Below are 16,846 nucleotides of genomic sequence, written 5' to 3' on the forward strand. Positions count from 1 at the left end.
TAATTTTAAGGAAAAGGCAAAGTGAAACTTTCACTAAGCATTCCCCAATAAAAATCCTATAAAATGAGGTATGTGGTAATGACGTGGGTTAGGATTAAAGGCACATAAGAATGTCTTTAAATACCGGTACAGCCAGCATACAAAATGCAAAGCAGTCTAATTATGATGAATCGAAATACTAGACAAGTTTATAAAAGTCATCTTTAAAATACAACTTTGTTAAAATACATGTAATACTTAGGCCAACTCAAATTAACATTTCAAAATAGTAATTTCTGTGTGACCTAGATATTAGAGCCATTTAATCCTCCCACTAGAGTACAGAGGTCAGTAAAATACAATGTATTATTTATGGATGTAGAATGTATGTATTACTTAAAGGAAAATTAATTTGGAAATTAAAAATAATTGAAAACTTTGCCCAGTGTCCCCTCATCTGGCCCATCGCATGCGTACGCCTTCACTGTAGACGTAGAACTTACTTAAAATCTTGGAAACGATGGAAGGACCGGCCGGAGCACTGTGGCCTCCGCTCGAGTGGGACGTGAGCCCTCGGGCTACATTCAGTATGAAAAGAAAAGGAGCAAGCAGTCCTGGGTCAGGCCAGGCTCCCCAGTCCATCGTGTGTTCCCGATCCACAGTGCTGCGGAAGCCAAACCAGCCACTGGTTTGCCTTCCTGCTTTCATTTAGGAAATTTCATTACATCAAAATAACAGGTAAAAATTCAGAATTGAGTTGGTATTCGTTGGGATTCGTTAGGATAGGCTGAGTTATAAGCGGCAGTAACCAACTGATCCCCAAACAGGTTCCGAGGCCCTCTCGTGCGCCTCAGCCACTCCGGCCGCTCCGCCGTCTCCACCCCGGAAGGAAGCGCTGGGACGACGCAGCCCCGACTCACCGAACGCCGCTTCTCACAGCCCGTTGGTGAGAGCTGGTCACGTGGTCGCACTCGGGTGGGGGCGGCGCATAAGGACTTCCGTGTGTCCGAAAGCGGGGCGCCGGATATTGCTAAACACCGTTGATGTTGAACCAACAGGATACAGACTTGGGGATGGTTTCTTTAGTTCTCTCCTAACTGGAGAAATGTTGGTGTCAAAACCCCAGGGTGGGCAACAGGGCCTGGGTCTCCTTCTGGGGAAAAGACCTGCGGTGCCAGTCGTGGTCTGACTTGGGGCCCTGCCGTTTGGGCTAATCCTTGGGAGTTGCTCAAAATCCAGCGCTGAGTCCCTGTGGTACCCAGCACTCACCCCTCCAGGCTTCCATATACCGGGGAGCTCAGGCCCCCCTTAGCTAATGGGGATCATGGGCCTGCCCAGGAGCCTAAGCTGGCTCCAAAACACGGTGTGTGCTCCCTACCTTGCTTTTATTTCAGAAAAACATAAATGTTAGTAATGGGCGCAAACGCATGTCAACTACTGAATAGCTACTCAAACAAACAAACCGTTTGCCATAGTAACTCGAATGCCCCAAACCTTGGCAGCCATGAAAGGGATCATTGCTGGATTAATTCGAAGCAGAATCTTGAAAAACAGGTTGTAGTTACACTGCGGTAAAATGCTGGCTTCCTGATGGGAAGTGAAAGTCTAATCAAGTTCTGCGGGGGGCTGAGAGGAAGGCGGGAGCGGTGGCGAAGGCCACGGTTTCTCACGCCGGCTGCGCCCAGGGGGACGCTGGGAACGGCGCTGGGGCGTCGCTGGAGCTGTTGAGTGGAGGCCGCCTCCAGGGGCTGCGGAAGCTGGCCGCCAGCAGGAGGCAGGCCACGGGCGGGGGTGGGAAGAACTACGGCTAGGCCGCTGTGGGGGCAGGAAAGGGACTTGAGGGCAGGTGGAGAAATGTTCCCGAGAAAACTGGCTGTCAGGATGGGCCAGAGTGAGCCTGGCAGCGTGGAAGGTGGCCGTACATGACAGCCAAGACCAGATGTCTGCGCTCCGACCCAACCAGAAATTTTGCTTTGGCAATGACGAGGGATGATGCCCTCCGCACCCACTGACCTCTCTCCTCTCCTCACTGGCTTATCACCTTCACCCCTGTATCTTCAGTGGCTTACATAAGACTGACTTTTAAATTCATCATTTCCCTGCTTTTTAAGCAGAAATACCGTTATTGTTTGTTCTTTCTGTAGAAAATATGAATAACCAAAAGGAAAAAAAAGAAAATCATTATAATCCTACCACCCATCAAGAAGCACTTAACATTTTGGTATGTTTCCTTCCAAACTGTGTGTGTGCACGTGTGTGTGTGTATGCGCACGTGTGTGTATGCGCGTGTATGTGTATGCACGCGTGTGTGTATGTGCACGTGTGTGTATGCGCGTGTATGTGTATGCACGCGCGCGTGTGTGTATGTGCACGTGTGTGTATGCACGTGTATGTGTATGCACGCGCGCGTGTGTGTATGCGCGTGTGTGTCTGTGTGTTTTAAAAAATGGGATATATACACTATTCTGTTTTTCTCTCTTCATATTCTGTGAAAAGCTAGACTTATTTCTGAGTGCCTATTAGACATCGTGCTGGCATTTTACGCTCCTCGTGTCAACACCAGGCCTACCACTTCCAGTCTGTCGCTAAACCAAACCCCTCCCTCCGTTTGTTCATTGAGGAACTTATTCATTCAACATCTGAGCCCACAGTAGGGGCCTACGCACTCGATAGTTCAAGATAAGTCAGCCCAGCGTCTCTCTCTTTTCCTAGCCCCTCACAATTAGTCGCAGCATCACTCATTTATTCAACAAATTTTTATTTCATTGGTCCTGGCATGCTCTGTAGGTAGCCTGTGACCTCATGCTCTGCTCACTCAATAAAATCGAGCATCTCTCATGTGCCAGATTATGTGTTTTGCTCTGGCATACCAAAGTGAACAAGATAGGCATGGTCCCTTCTGCCATGGTGCGAACACTCCAGAGGAGGAAATAAACAATATATCTGCATATTAATTATTTATTTATCGGTGCATAACAAATCACCCCAGAATTCAGTGATTTCAAATGACAACATTTATTACCACACAGTTTCTGTGGCTTAGCTTGGGACTTCTGCCTCGGGGTTTCTCACGAGGCCGCCATCAGGGTGTTGGCTGGGATTGCAGTCATGTTAAGGCTCCACTGAGGGAGAACTTGCTTCCAGGCTCATTGGTGTGCTTTCTTGCTGGTTGTTGGCTACAGGCTGCCTCAGTGTTTGGCCACATCCACCTGTCCATTCGGGCAGCTTCATCAGAGCAAGCAAGGAGAGAGAGAGAGAGAGAGAGCGGGAGAGGGAGAGAAATTACGCTCTTTTAGAACATAAGCTCAGAAGTGACATCCCGTCACTTTGCCATATTCCATTTGGTAGAAGTAAGTCCCTAGGTCCTGCCCACACTCAGGGGGAGGGATGAATATCAGCAAATGGGGATCTGGGAAAGCCATTTTAGAAGGCTGCCACCCTTGGTCATAAATAAACAAGGCAATTCCAGATCGTGTTCAGCACTAGGAAGGAAATCAGATGGGGACAAGACAAAGAGCCCCCTGGAGCATTGGGAGAGGTCCTCCTGAGTGAGGGGTCAGGGAAGACCTTGGGAAGAGGTAACAGGTAGGCAGAGACCTGAATGACAAGAAAGAGCCCATCTGAGAATATGCCTTCCGGACAGAGGGAACAGGAAGTGCGAAAGCGGAGACCAGTGACATGGAGCAAAGGGAGGTGAGAACTTTATAACAAACCCATGAGGCAAATATTATCTGCATTTTAAAATAATGAGTAACTCCTCTAAGATCACATAGCTTGGAAGTCATATAGCACACACATGGTGCTAACTGAAATCCATGTTTTTGCCACACCAGTTCCTTGCAGTTCATTGCAGAATTCACTAGAAGGGATGATGGCAGGTGATCAGCCAACCCAGTGGCCCAGGACATAAAGCTAAAATAGTCCTGTGGCAACTGGGATAGTTGGGCATTATAAAGGGAAAACATGGCCAGCAGGCTCTTTAATGTGGCATGAAACCCAAGTGAGCCAACAGCCTTGAGTCAGCTGGGTAAGACTCTGCTGTGTCTTTTGTAGCTAAGAGAATAAACTGAGTCATAACCCCACCTTGTTGCTAAAATCAGATGTTTATATACTGCTGCTCTGTTTCCTTTTGTTCTTCTCCAGTCATTCCTGTGAGAGAAGCTGGCCTAACACACAGGGGCAATCAGGGAATCTTCGAGCTGGGAGAGGCCTAGGCTGGTTCATGCCAGTCTTCAGCCGCTGAGCAGGACCTTGGGCGCAGGGCAAGGCTCCTTGCTCCCTTAGACATCTTTCCCACTGGGCCTCTGCTTTGGGCATAGCTACTGATAACTTGTGTCCCTTCCTGAACTACACCTCTCTCCCTCCCCCACCAAAATGCTCAGTCCAGTACTCGGCCCACGGAAGGCACTTCATGAAAGTTCAATGCCTGAATGACAGGACATCTACCTGTACACAGCAGAGTGGAAAGTGTCTGAGAAAGGCCATAGCAGCAGAAGATGGAAGCTGAGCTGTAGCTATCTTTTTTTTAAGATTTATTTATTTATTTTTTTAAGATTTTATTTATTTTAGAGAGAGAGAGCATGCGCACGCGAGCAAGAGAGCGTGTGCATGTGGTCCGGGGGAGGGACAGAGGGTGAGAGAGGGAAGCAGATTCCCCACTGAGTGGGAAACCCGACGCTGGGCTTGATTCCACCACCCTGAGGTCATGACCTGAGCCAAACCAAGAGTTGGATGCTTAACCGACTGAGCCACACAGATGACCCATATTTATTTATTTGAGAGAGAGAGAGAGAGAGTGTGTGTGTGTGTGTGTGAGAGTGGGGGGAGGGGCAAAGGGAGAGGGAGAGAGAGAGAAGCAGACTCTCAACTGAGTGGGGAGCCCGATGAGGGGCTCAACCCCACAACCCTGAGATCATGACCTGAGCCAAAATCAACAGTCGGACGCTCAACCGAGTCACCCAGGCGCCCCTGAGTTGTAGCTATGTCTTTGCTGTTCACATTGCCATATCCTGGTGACCTGAACCAGGAAGTCAGCGACTCTAAGATATCCCCAGTGGGATCTGGCATCTCTCATCAAGGCAGTGGATCCTCCACTTCTCCATGAGATCTGACCCTCCAGACCAGCCCTCCTTTTTGAACCTCTCCTACTATGAATTCTCCCACTGGAAGTTCTCTTCTGCTCCCCATTACTCCTCGTTTCCTAACTCCTCTCCTGGCCTCGCTATTCCCCTGTGAGTGAATGACAAGACTGGGCCCTGGGCCTTCTCTCCCTCCCTAGAGAACTCCACACTCAGCTGCAACCTTCACTCTATGCTGATGACCCCTAAGGACGTCTCAGATCAGACTGATTTCAGTTGGACACAGGGTAGATCCCACCCACTATCTCCCCTGTGGTGCACAGCACCTCTCTGTGATTCCTTGCCCCATCATCAGGCTTGGCCTAATGTCTTGTTTCGGCCCTGGAAGGTGGGCAAAGGTGACAATGTGCCAATTTCCAAGAGAAGCTCTAATAGGCCCTGCATGGTCCCTCGTCTTTTACTCTTTCCTTCTGCTGCATAATAGCATGCTCAAATAGAGGCTTCCCTTTCAGTCTGGGATTCAGAAGGAGAAAACCAAATACCTACTCTCTCTGTTTTCTGCAGAATATCAGAAGTTGATGGGATCATAAAAAGCACATCATTGAAAAGTATCCATTTGCAAGTGGGATCAGATCTCTAAGAATGACTGGAAAGGCGACTTCTGTCCAATAATTATTCAAAGTGAAATATAGAATTAATACATTCTGAAAGAAAAAATAAAATAGTGCAAAGATCCAATCTCAGAGGTACTTCTGGGAGAGCCAAGGTTTAAGAGAGCACGGTATGCTCCAGCTCACCAATGCTGGATTATAGGTACAGGGGCTTTTTGTTTGAAAGATAAACTATCGAGATAGTGTTTTCTGAACAGAGCAACCAGGAATGGTCCTGTCAGTATGCCAGACGATGTCACACTTCCACTCAGTACCTACTCATGGCTTCCCATGATGCTTAAGTGCCATAGCACCCAAGACTCTACATGATCTGACTGCCCATCACCTCATCTCTCTCCTACCCTGTCTTTCTTACTTTATTCCAGCCATTTCTCAGATACACCGAGAATGCACCAGCCTCCACAACTTTGCACTGACTCTTCTCCACCTGAAACACTCATTCCCTGGATAGGCACGTGACACTCCTTCCCTCCCTTTAGGTGTCTATCCAAGTATCACCTTATTAGAGAGGTCTTTCCTGATCATGCCCACACAGAGATTCTACTTCCTTGCCCATTATTACTTTGGACAGTGAATTTTCGCAACAATCACGCGTGTCACTCCTGGGTTAAAGCATTTAAGAGCCAATGTATAATACCAATGTTTATCCTCTGCTGTTTCAAGAGAGCAGACCACATGTTCCAGATGGTTTGATCACAGGAGGATGTAGCCTGAATTATCGAGTAACTGCCTAGAGCAAATTTCCCTGGAGACTTACCGGGACCCACAGTGGAGTCCGTATGTTTGTTAGAGCAGCATAACCTGTGTGGACCGATATACATTCACATATGCCATCAGCCCTTTCCCCTTTACACTATTTTATTTATTTATAGGTAAATATATTTATAAATAAATAAAATATAAATATAAACAAATACATAAAATAAAGTACTTAAGCATTTAATATTACTCAACATATTGTATATTTACTTATTTGTTTGTAGAGGTCATCAGTGCTACTCACCAAGTATTTCCACCTCTCTGCCTTCTGGACGTGTGGTCAGACTGTGGTTGGGTGAGGCCACGTTCTAGAGTTTCCCTTATGCACAACAGCTGGTCCCTTGGACTCATCCTGGGTCCTAGAATGTGGCAGGTAGACCCTAAAGTGGTCCCCATGATCCCTAAATCCTGGTGCTTATGCCTTTATATAATATCCTCCTGTCAAGTGTAGGGGGACCCGTGACTTACTTGTAACCAATAGAATATGGTGAAGGTGATGGGATGTGACTCCCATAATTATGTTACTTTGTATAAGATTCCGTCTTTCTAGCAAACTCTCTCTCTTTTGCTGTCTTTGAAAAGGAAAGCTGTCATAAAGTAAGGGGTCATGTTGGAGAAGCCCAAGTGGCAAGAAACTGCAGGTGGCCTCGTCTAGGAGCCAACAATGACCCCAAGCAAGAAACTGAAACCTTAACCCCCAAACTTGAGGAAATGAATTTGGCCAAAACCATGAGGGGAGCTTGGAAGTGAATTTCTTCCCAGCTTAGCCTGTGATGAGAGGCCCAGTCAGCACCCGGATTTCATCTGGGTGAGAGCCCGAGCAGAGGACCCAGTGAAGCCATTCCTGCCATGGTGGTCTCCCCCTCTACCTGAAAGAATTAAGCTTCACGAGGGCAGAGTTTTGTTTTGTTCACTTGTATTTCTTCAGCATCATTGCTTAGCACATAGTGGGCACTCAATAAATATTTACTGGATGAATGAAAAAATGAGAAAGAACTTTGTTTTGCTTAACTTAAAAGAGAGATAGTTGCCCATAATAAATGCATTACATAAAAGATGCACACATAGTAAATGCATTACGTATACATATCACATGTATTGGAATGGCTATAGCAGTTAAACTTTGTCATAGGATTATTGTTGAATTCCAAGTCTCATTAGGCACCAAGCTGATAGGATTTGATCCATGGTAGAATTAACTTTATGCTAAAGCAAAAAATAGGATCATGTAAAATAAGTGTTTCTTAATCCATATCAATAAAACAAAATTTCCATTGGTCTTAATTGTGTCATGAGAAACTGGCTATCAGTATTTTCGCTGAACATGTCTGGAACGGTCTGACTTACAATTTGGGCTATATAATGTATGTGAAGTCACTTAGTGGAATCTGGTGGTTTTAAAGATGAACCTCAAAATGAAAGTCATGAGGACGGGCCTCAATTTGGCAAAGCGCCATTTCTCACATAGGCAACTTCATAAACATACTATATTTATTATATAGTGATAGTTAAAATTCTTCTGAGTGATGAAGAGGCAGCCAGAAATCAAATAGGTGGATGTTTTGTGGTATATGTTCTATTGTGAAGTGGTTTCCCTCTGTCAACTTTCAAACTTCTGTGTGTCCTTTCAGTACAGCTTGTGGTAGAATAATGGTCCCCCAAAGATGTCCTCATCCTCATCCCTGGAACCTGTGAACATGGTATGCTACTGGGGCAAGAGGAATTAAGGTTGCTGGTAGAATTAAGGGTGCTAATCAGCTGGTTTTGAGATGGGGAGATTATTCTGGATTATCTGGGGAGGCCCAATGTAGACACCAGTGTCCTTATAAGTAAGAGGAGAGCTGGAGCGACAAGAAGATGGAGGAGAGAGGCACAAGCCACGGAATGCTGGTGGCCTCTAGAAGGCAGAGAAGGCAAGGGAACAGATTTTCCCCTAGAGCCTCAAGGGTTGCAGCCCTGCAGACTCCTTGTTTTTAGCACAAGGAAACCCATTTGGAGTGTCTGCCCTCCAGCACTCTGTAAGATAGAAAACCTATAGGAGAGTCTGGGTGGCTCAGTTGGTTAAGCATCTGCCTTCGGCTCAGGTCATGACCCCAGGGTCCTGGGATGGAGCCCCGCATCGGGCTCCCTGCTCCGCGGGAAGCCTGCTTCTCCCTCTCACACTGCCCCTGCTTGTGTTCCTGCTCTCGCTGTGTCTCTCTCTGTCAAATAAATAAATAAAATCTTTTTTTTTTTTTTTTTAAAGAAAACCTGTGTTGTTTTAAGCCCCTGAGTTCGTGGCCATCCGTGAACTCAGCAACAGGAGATGAAGATAGCACTGTGAAGAACAACGAAGTACTGGAGATTTTCCCCTCAGTGCAAACTAGCCGGTCTCATTTCCATGGATGCTGGCAGAACACACGTGGCCACCGGGCCAGAGGCAAAGGGCCGCTTCTCCCTGACTGACGGCAGGACAGCTGCTGGGGGGCAGCTTTCTGCACAGTTCACCGAGCCCAGATTCCCACAGGGCAACGTGAAGGCGGCCAGGTGACCTCTGCACACAGTGGCTTGTGAGATGGGCGAGGAAGCTTGCCACTAGGGAACTCAAATCGTTCAAACTGGGCAGCAAGCACCCCTGCCCTTTGCTCCCAAGGGAGGGGCTCTGTCTTCCAAGCTGAAAAGTAGTAATAGTAATAAGCATGAGAACAGTGGTTTGAGTTTACAGACTACTTTTCACATCTACCATCTAATTTAACCTTTTCTTTTTAAAGATTTTATTTACTTATTTGAGAGAGAGAGAGAGAGCACATGAGTAGTGGGTGGGGGGCAAAGAGAGGGAGAAGCAGACTCCACGCTGAGCAGGAAGCCCGATGCGGGGCTCGATCCCAGGACCCCGGGATCATGACCTGAGCCGAAGGCAGACGCTTAACCGACTGAGCCACCCAGGTGGCCCTCCCCTAATTTAAACTTTTAACAGCCCCTTAAAGAGGTGACATTCCCAAGAACCCGAGGCCCTGAAACACTGAATGACACACTCGGGGCCACCCACCCACCCCCATTTCCTGTGGCTTCCCCTTCTAATACTCTCAGTAAATAGATCCATTTGTGCAGCTCTTCACCCTTTGAGGGTATGAACGTCTTGTAAAAGAGTAAATTGTTTTCAGGCTGTCACCCTGGTGACCTGCAAATGGCGGATCCTAAATTCAGCCATAGAAAGAACATGGGCTGTGGAATTAAATGTCGGTGGTTCAAATCCTGACGATGCTTCTGTAATGTCTATGAGCCTCAGGCTGCCCATCTGCAAAATGGGGTCATAATTCCTTCATAGGGATGTTAAGAGACTTGTGCCTCCTGGGTCCTGTCGCTCAGGTTCAGGTTGTCCCTCTTGGAACTACTTGCTCGATTTGTCTCTTCCCCACGACTGTGAGCTTCTTGAGGGCAGGGACCACGTCTTCTGTGCTGGTCCCCCTACAGCTAGCACCGTGCCTGACAAGAAGACATGCTGAATAAACATGTGGTGACTGAAAGAGTCCCCCGGGCACCCAGTAGGTGCTTGATAGTTGCCTCTTCCTACCCTCCCTCTGCAAACCCTGCCTTTCGCCAGGCAAGGGACAGTTTCCATCCTAAAGGAAGTCTGGGTTCTCCACAGTCACTTTCATTTCCTAAAACTGAAATTTCTGTGGCACATATTATGCAAGAGCAAATAAGGCAACCGCTCATTGGACAGCGGGGAGCCGAACAGAGTCACCCGGCCCGGTTCCTGGCATAGCTGGTGGGGACCCAGTTGTGCAAGTTTCTGGGGTTGGAAACAGAACAACTCTTCTAGTGTTTCTGCGAGCACCAGGGAGAACTGTCCTGGCAGAGCTGTCCCTCATTCTTGGAAAAGAGAGCAATGCCCCTTTCCTTCCCAAAGCCAAGTCCCATGACTCTCTCCTGTGAGAGGGAGTAACGATAAGTCACCGCTGGGCCCGCAGACTAGGCCTGTAGCCCTCTCTGGACGAAGAGGCAAAATGCCTCCACAGTGTAGGTTTCATGAAGTGGGTTCCTCCCCACCTCCTTTTTCTGTCCCCTCGTGTTTCCTGGACTCGAGTCTCTACTTCGGAGGGATTCCCCTTCTTCCCAAATACTTTCCTTTTTCTGTCCCAGCTGAGCCTGCCTGAGGCAATGCGGTCTGCCTCAGAACAGCACCTCTACTCAGTCCAGCAACACCCTTACCTTCTGAGGGAAACTGAGCTCATCCCGTTGACAAGAAGGAGACAATAGTCACATCAAAGTCGGAAAGCCCAGTAGTAATTACATTTCTTGGTGTATGTGCCTTTTATCAAAGGGGCTTATTAATCCAAATGAATGCTGTTCACAGCACAATTTCCACAGAGAATTGTTGGCCAGTTTGTCCCTTCCGGGTCCCTCAGGAACAATTCTTGCTTGATAATGTCTGCCTTTTTGAGAGTAAAGTGATGGGGAGCGTTAGTGATTTTACACTCAGTCTACACTGGATAAGGTGTGTTCTCACCTGCTGGGCTTTATGCCTCGGTGGGCCAGAGACTAGACAGTTTTGGGGCCCGATCATTTGAACAGTAGTTGTTTATCTGATAATTTCCCTCGCAATTCTCTTAAGATCAAAAACAAATGCTTTTTAGGAAAGAGTGGGGGGAAAAATCTACCCAGAAGTCCACACCCATTCACGTCGTTTAATTTTCTCTCCAAATTTTTATTCTTTGTCAACACAGCTTTGAAGCTGTGTGATTTCATGTCTAAAAGTTCATCAGTCAACCGACCTACAATCCCCCTTTCTCTTCTCATTCCCCCATCGTTACCTACTTTTGCCTAATGTTTGTGCCCTGATATTGACAGACAGCGGTGTTTCTCCCATTGATTTTCCATAAAACAAACACATTTATTCATTTGGCTCTACTTACCAAACAACCCATGTCTCACATTTACGGATGCCGGCCCTGCGTGCGTCCTGCCTGGGGCCTTGCCTGATTTCCATGACTCTATGACATTCACTTAGCAGGGACAGGACTCGGGTGAGATGGTGCAGTCAGCAACAGGGCTCACCGTCTCTGTTGGTAACCACTGCACCACACTGCCTTCCTGTTCTATCTTCATGTTGTCAGAAATATTTTAAAATCACTCTGAAATATTTTTTCTCACAACAGACAAGAGCTATGGCATCCTAACTTTCCACTAGGCTCTCTGGACCGTTTGACAGATGAACAGTTAAGGTAGGACTCGACCCCACTGTACCCATAGCAGGCTCACATTCCTGCTGTTTCCTCCTGACCTGGTGATGCCGTCACAAAGCCCAACAGGTTCTGGGGGTGTAGGGGTAGGAGCCCCTTGAATCAGGAAATCAAAGGTGACGGGAGCCAGAAGTGACTATAGGATATGCTTTTCCCCCAGGACAGATGTCCTCATTATTTACATCCTGCTCTGTCAACAATTTGATTTGACTGGCCGAACCTAGAGCAAACTAGAGAGGATGAAGTTCCCGTAGTTTAAATCCTACGGCCTTTCCTAAAAAGGACAGCTAACACTGAGTGTTTACCAGGTCCTGGGTGCTGGATTCTGGGTAAGCATCATCCCCCCAGTTAACACATGTGAAAACTGCTGGATCTTAAAGCTAACACGTGGAAGAGACACAGCACGGGCCCTCAACAGGCCCCGTCTCCATAATCCCATCATGCTGTGGAGGTGGGGGCACAACGGGATGTGCGGAGCCCTGCAAATCAGTCCAGTCAGCTTTGGATGTGCGCTGCATGGGCCATAGTTGGTGGCTGCCCCGAGTCACTCCAGAAGCTGATTTATGGCAGCGACTCGGAGGGAGTCTTTTGGACCCGGCGTCGCATATTTTTAAGAACCTGTATATTTCGGTAGGAAAGGAAGTGAAAAGCTGCCATGATAATGATGGTAATAATAGCTGGTAATTATTGATCTCTTTCTGTAGGCCAAGCATTCTGTTAGCGCATTGGATACATGACCTCACTTAAACAGGACAGAAAATCAACGGGGATTTCAGTGTCCCGTACTCAAGCCAACATTCAATTATCGTTTAACTTTCTTCCGGGACTTACAAGAGTAATGACATCCTTGTAGGCAGCGTTTGTCCCGCTCATGATTCTCCCGTGTGGCAATCATCCTTGAACTGTGCAGTGCATTTGGGCCACGTTTGTGTAAAGAAATCTTGCAACAAAATGGGCACACAGACACACATCCCATCAAAAATTCAGTTTTCTAGTATTTGAGTGTTTACTAACATTCTCATTGAATACGTGTAGCGAGATGATGAAGCAGGGGAAGCTGTCTATGGAGATCTAGTGAAATCATGTGGGCTCTGAAATCAGACAGATGGTGGTTCTAATCCCAATTGTGTTACTTAGCAGGTTCCTGAGCCCTTCTGAGCCTCCTTGAATTTAAAATGAGGGGATACCCGCCTCATAGACTCGCTATAGGTTTAAACGAACACACACAGAACAATGAGCAGAGGTCTTGGCACAAGACAGAGTCTCAGCAGGAGTAATTTCCTTCGCCTCCTCCATCCCCACTTTGGATTCGACTTGCCAAACTTGATAGTGTTCCCTGACTTCTGTACCCCAATTTATAGTTCCTTATTTCCTGATTATCTTGATTTGCTCATTTACTTATTCAAAAGTTTTTATCAAATGCCTATTATATGCAAGTTACTGGGTAACCATCGAGGATGCAATGAAGAACTAAATAAAAACGAATTCCTTTTCACATCCTGGTGAGAGAGTTAGACATTAATCATACAAGTGGGTGGGTAGTTAGAAAGGGAGATAAATGCTACGAAGGATAGGGACACATATCTAGGCTTTAGAGTAGGGACACGAGGGTGAGTCGAGACCAGAAGTGAGAGTGTCTACGGCAGGTGGGGTTGGTGCTGGGGGAGTGGACAGTGATGGTGAAGGGCGTGTGGTAAAGGACAGCTTTCACAAAAGGGCTATGCAAGGGATGTGTGCAGGGTGGAAACTCTGTGTGTCTGAAAACCTGAAAGACCAATGTGGCTGGCACACCGATGGTGAGGGGGAGAAGAGACAGAGACCAGGAGTTTAAGCAGAAGTCATTCCACAGACCCCGCAGGGCCGTGTGGTCCACCTGGATTAGGATCCTCATCCCAAGGACAATCCAGAAGTCACAGAAGAATTTTCAATACAGGGGTAGTGTGAAATGATCAGATTTTGCGCTGCAGAAAGATCATTCTAGATCTGTACTGTCCAATAACGGTAGCTACTGGCTACTCATGGCTCTTGAACACTTGAAATGTTGTTGGTATTAGTTGGGATTTACAGCAAATGTAAAATATGCACTGGGTTTCATAGACTTAGTATGAAAACAAGAATGTAAAATGTCTCATTCATTTTAACAGATTGATTCCATGTTGGAATGATAATATTTGGGGTGAAATAAAATGTAATTAAAATCAATTTTACCTGTTTCTTGTTACCTTTTGAAAATGGAGCTACTTGAAAATTTGAAATGACACGTGTAGCTTGCATATGCGGCTCCCATTCTATTTTCATTAAACAGAGCTGCTAGATGCAGTGTGAACGAAGGGATACAGAGAAGGTGAAGTAGATCTGGAGGTTGTTTTAGAGTAAGGCAGCTGGGTCATGGTCGTGGGAATAACAGGAGTTGGGTGGATTCGAGGTAAAATCGGTAGGACTAAGTCCTGTAGCAGGTGCATCTGGATGAATGGTGGGCACCACATGTTAACATAAAGACCGCCGGAAAAGGACCAGCCTCGACAAGAAATAATTATGAGCTGAGCTGTGGATATGTTGAGTGGATATGTTCTGAGACAGCCAAGTAGACAGATGTCTCACCTAGGCTTGGATGAGATGTCTGGGCAGGAGACTTAAATTTGAGAGGAACTGGCATGTGGATGGGCATGACTGAGGTTCCTTAGGAAGCAAGCAGCCAGTGAGGAGTGACCTGGGACCTAGATTTGGGATAGAGGGTAGGGAAGGATAAGTTTGAAAAGGAGAGTTGAAGGGGAAAACTAGGTGTGTGCGGTCCTGGAAACAAAGGGAGAGAATGTCTTAAGAAGGAAGGAGCGATCAGCAATGCTATCTGCTAGGACAGGTTAGGCAACGTGAAGAATAAAAAATATCAGGAGTTAGCAACATGGCGGCCATCGATGATCTTTGCAAGTGCTGTTTGAAATGATAGGGGCGGAAGCCAGGCTGCAGAGGAGCGCAGACTGGGCAAGACGTGAAGAAATGGGGACAGTGAATATAAAGAGCTCTTTTCAGAATTTGGACTATGAAGGGGGAGAGAGGGAGAGAGACAGAGAGAAGCTTGAGGGAGATGAGTTTTTTGTTTGTTTTTTAAATAACCAGAAGAGACTTGAGCAGGTGTAAATATTGGTAGGAGTGGTCTGGTTGGGGTGGAGTGGCAGAAAGTACAAGAGGGAGAGAACACAGGGAGGGATAATGTTCCCTACTGCACCGGGCTGGGGGTAGGGTAGAGGTGGGGGGTGGACCGACCACACTGGGACGAGGGATCCCCCTTCTACTGTGGCAGGAGGGAGGAGGATGGGTGTGGATGGAGGTTCAGAAGTGGGAAGTTGAGGGGATTTCTTCAGATGGCTTTAGTGTGCTCTGTGAAGTAAGAAGTAAAGTCATCCCTGAGAGGATATGAGGGGGTGAAGATGGATGGTCAATGGCGGGAGGAGCGTGCTGCAAGTGTCACATATGGTGGGGAGTGCAGGGGCCTTAGCAAGAGAAATGGAATAAAAATGCCTGTTGTCCTCTAAGAAAACAGGCAGGAGGGCACTTTTAGGTTTGGGATTGAGTGTTATACAGGAGAAACAGAAACAGGAGAAGAGACAGTGCTGGCTCTAGAATTTCTATTTGGTAGAGCAATCTGATTCAGGGCTAGGAGGGTGTGAAGCGTTTTGTGTAGGATTTTACATGCTATTATAGTGAGGAAACACAAATTGTTCATACTGAAGAACAGGGAAGCCTTATGGAGACTGGGTAGGTCTTAGGAGGTAAAGCCCTGATCTTCAGGCCCGTGTTTGGCAACACCAAATGAAGGTGTTACGACGATTGTAAACAAGAGGGGCTGTGCACTCTCTCAGATCCCCGAGGCCTCCTGCTGGCGCCCCAACCACCACCACCCCCCCCCCCAAACCCAGCAGCTGGCGTGAATGTTCCGACTATCTGGTGGCCACAGTCAGCTGGGTATTTTCCCTATAAAGAGAGGGAAGGAGCTCTTTCCTGGTGAACCAGAAGTTTTGGGGCCAAGTACAACTCTCCATATGGTGCTGAGAGAATGGGAGCCCCAGGGACTGCTGACCCCTCCGCCTGTGAACGCCAGCTTGCCCCAAACGTTTGCCTCAAGCTGCACTGAATGAGCAAGGAAGAGAAGGAAGGAGATGACGAATGGATTGGGGAAAGAGGAAGGAAATCAGTGGACTCTGAGCAAGATGCAAGAGGCCCGAATTAGTCATTGAGAGCTTGGTCGACTGTAAGTAATGACCAAGTCCAGGGAGTGGCTGAGGTAGCGCAGAGGGAATCTTCTGGGCGGAGGAGATAAAGGGACAGAGAGGCTTTGGGAACAGTGAAGCCCCCTGGGCTGCTGGAAGATCTTGGGAAGAAGAATTCTATGGGCTGGTGTCAAAGCCTTCAGCAAATGGAAGGAAGGGACTAAGGAGTCAGCAGATGGGGACAGACATAGGAGGCCAGAGGTCAAATGGCATGCCAGGAGGCCATGGCCCCAGAGAAACTGGTGTTCTTACAAAGGATTGGGGAAGTAACAGATTCTCAGGGAATAGGGTTCCTGGGTCTGACGTTGCCCTTTGTGGAAAACCATGAGACACCATGGAACGATAGATTTAATCCCATCATGTGAACTGGGATTTAGCACAAATCATTTTAGTGATCTATGTGGGCTGGAACTGTTACATGGTAAATAATGGATACACGGTTGGATCTTTACCAGTGACTGAAAGCTCAAAGGAACCATAGCCAAAGGAAGGGCAGATAGGCACAGACAGGACCTATCTGAGCAGACTGATGACGTGGCCAGGACTATCTCAGGTGACAGGAAGTGATGGCGACAGGCAGCCGATGAGGAAGAGTGGCACTTGACGTGGGGAGGACGGAAGGGCTTGGCAAATTTTTTTTTTAGTGACTCAAATTTAATTTTGTTAACATTGGCTTTTTAAAATGTCCTTGAAAATTTTTGTCTGCAGAGATATTTCAGAAGTTTGCTTTGGCTTTATGATTAATATCTAAATTACTAAATTCACAAAGTTAAAAACCTTGTCTTTCCTTAAGGTTTTAGGTTTGACCAGCTATTTATAAATCTACCAAAATTTATAGATCACTTTAAAAGAGACTTTGGCTTATG

General features: G+C 47.0%; 1 protein-coding gene across 3 annotated transcripts in view; it reads right to left on the reverse strand.

The window, feature by feature from the left end:
• Positions 1 to 2,996: 2,996 nt before the first annotated feature.
• Positions 2,997 to 16,846, reverse strand: part of RNF175 (ring finger protein 175) — an 86,790-nt gene continuing 72,940 nt past the window's right edge. Inside the window, exon 8 of one of the 3 annotated variants that reach the window (XM_078069338.1) lies at positions 2,997 to 3,204. In XM_078069338.1, coding sequence (XP_077925464.1) covers positions 3,091 to 3,204 — 114 coding nt within the window. In that variant the 3' untranslated portion in view covers positions 2,997 to 3,090. The remainder of the gene's footprint in view (positions 3,205 to 16,846) is intronic. The other 2 variants (XM_036078636.2, XM_078069334.1) reach the window with 2 other exon arrangements.

Source organism: Halichoerus grypus, chromosome 3 (genome assembly GCF_964656455.1).
Source record: "Halichoerus grypus chromosome 3, mHalGry1.hap1.1, whole genome shotgun sequence".
Classification (NCBI taxonomy): Eukaryota; Metazoa; Chordata; class Mammalia; order Carnivora; family Phocidae; genus Halichoerus; species Halichoerus grypus.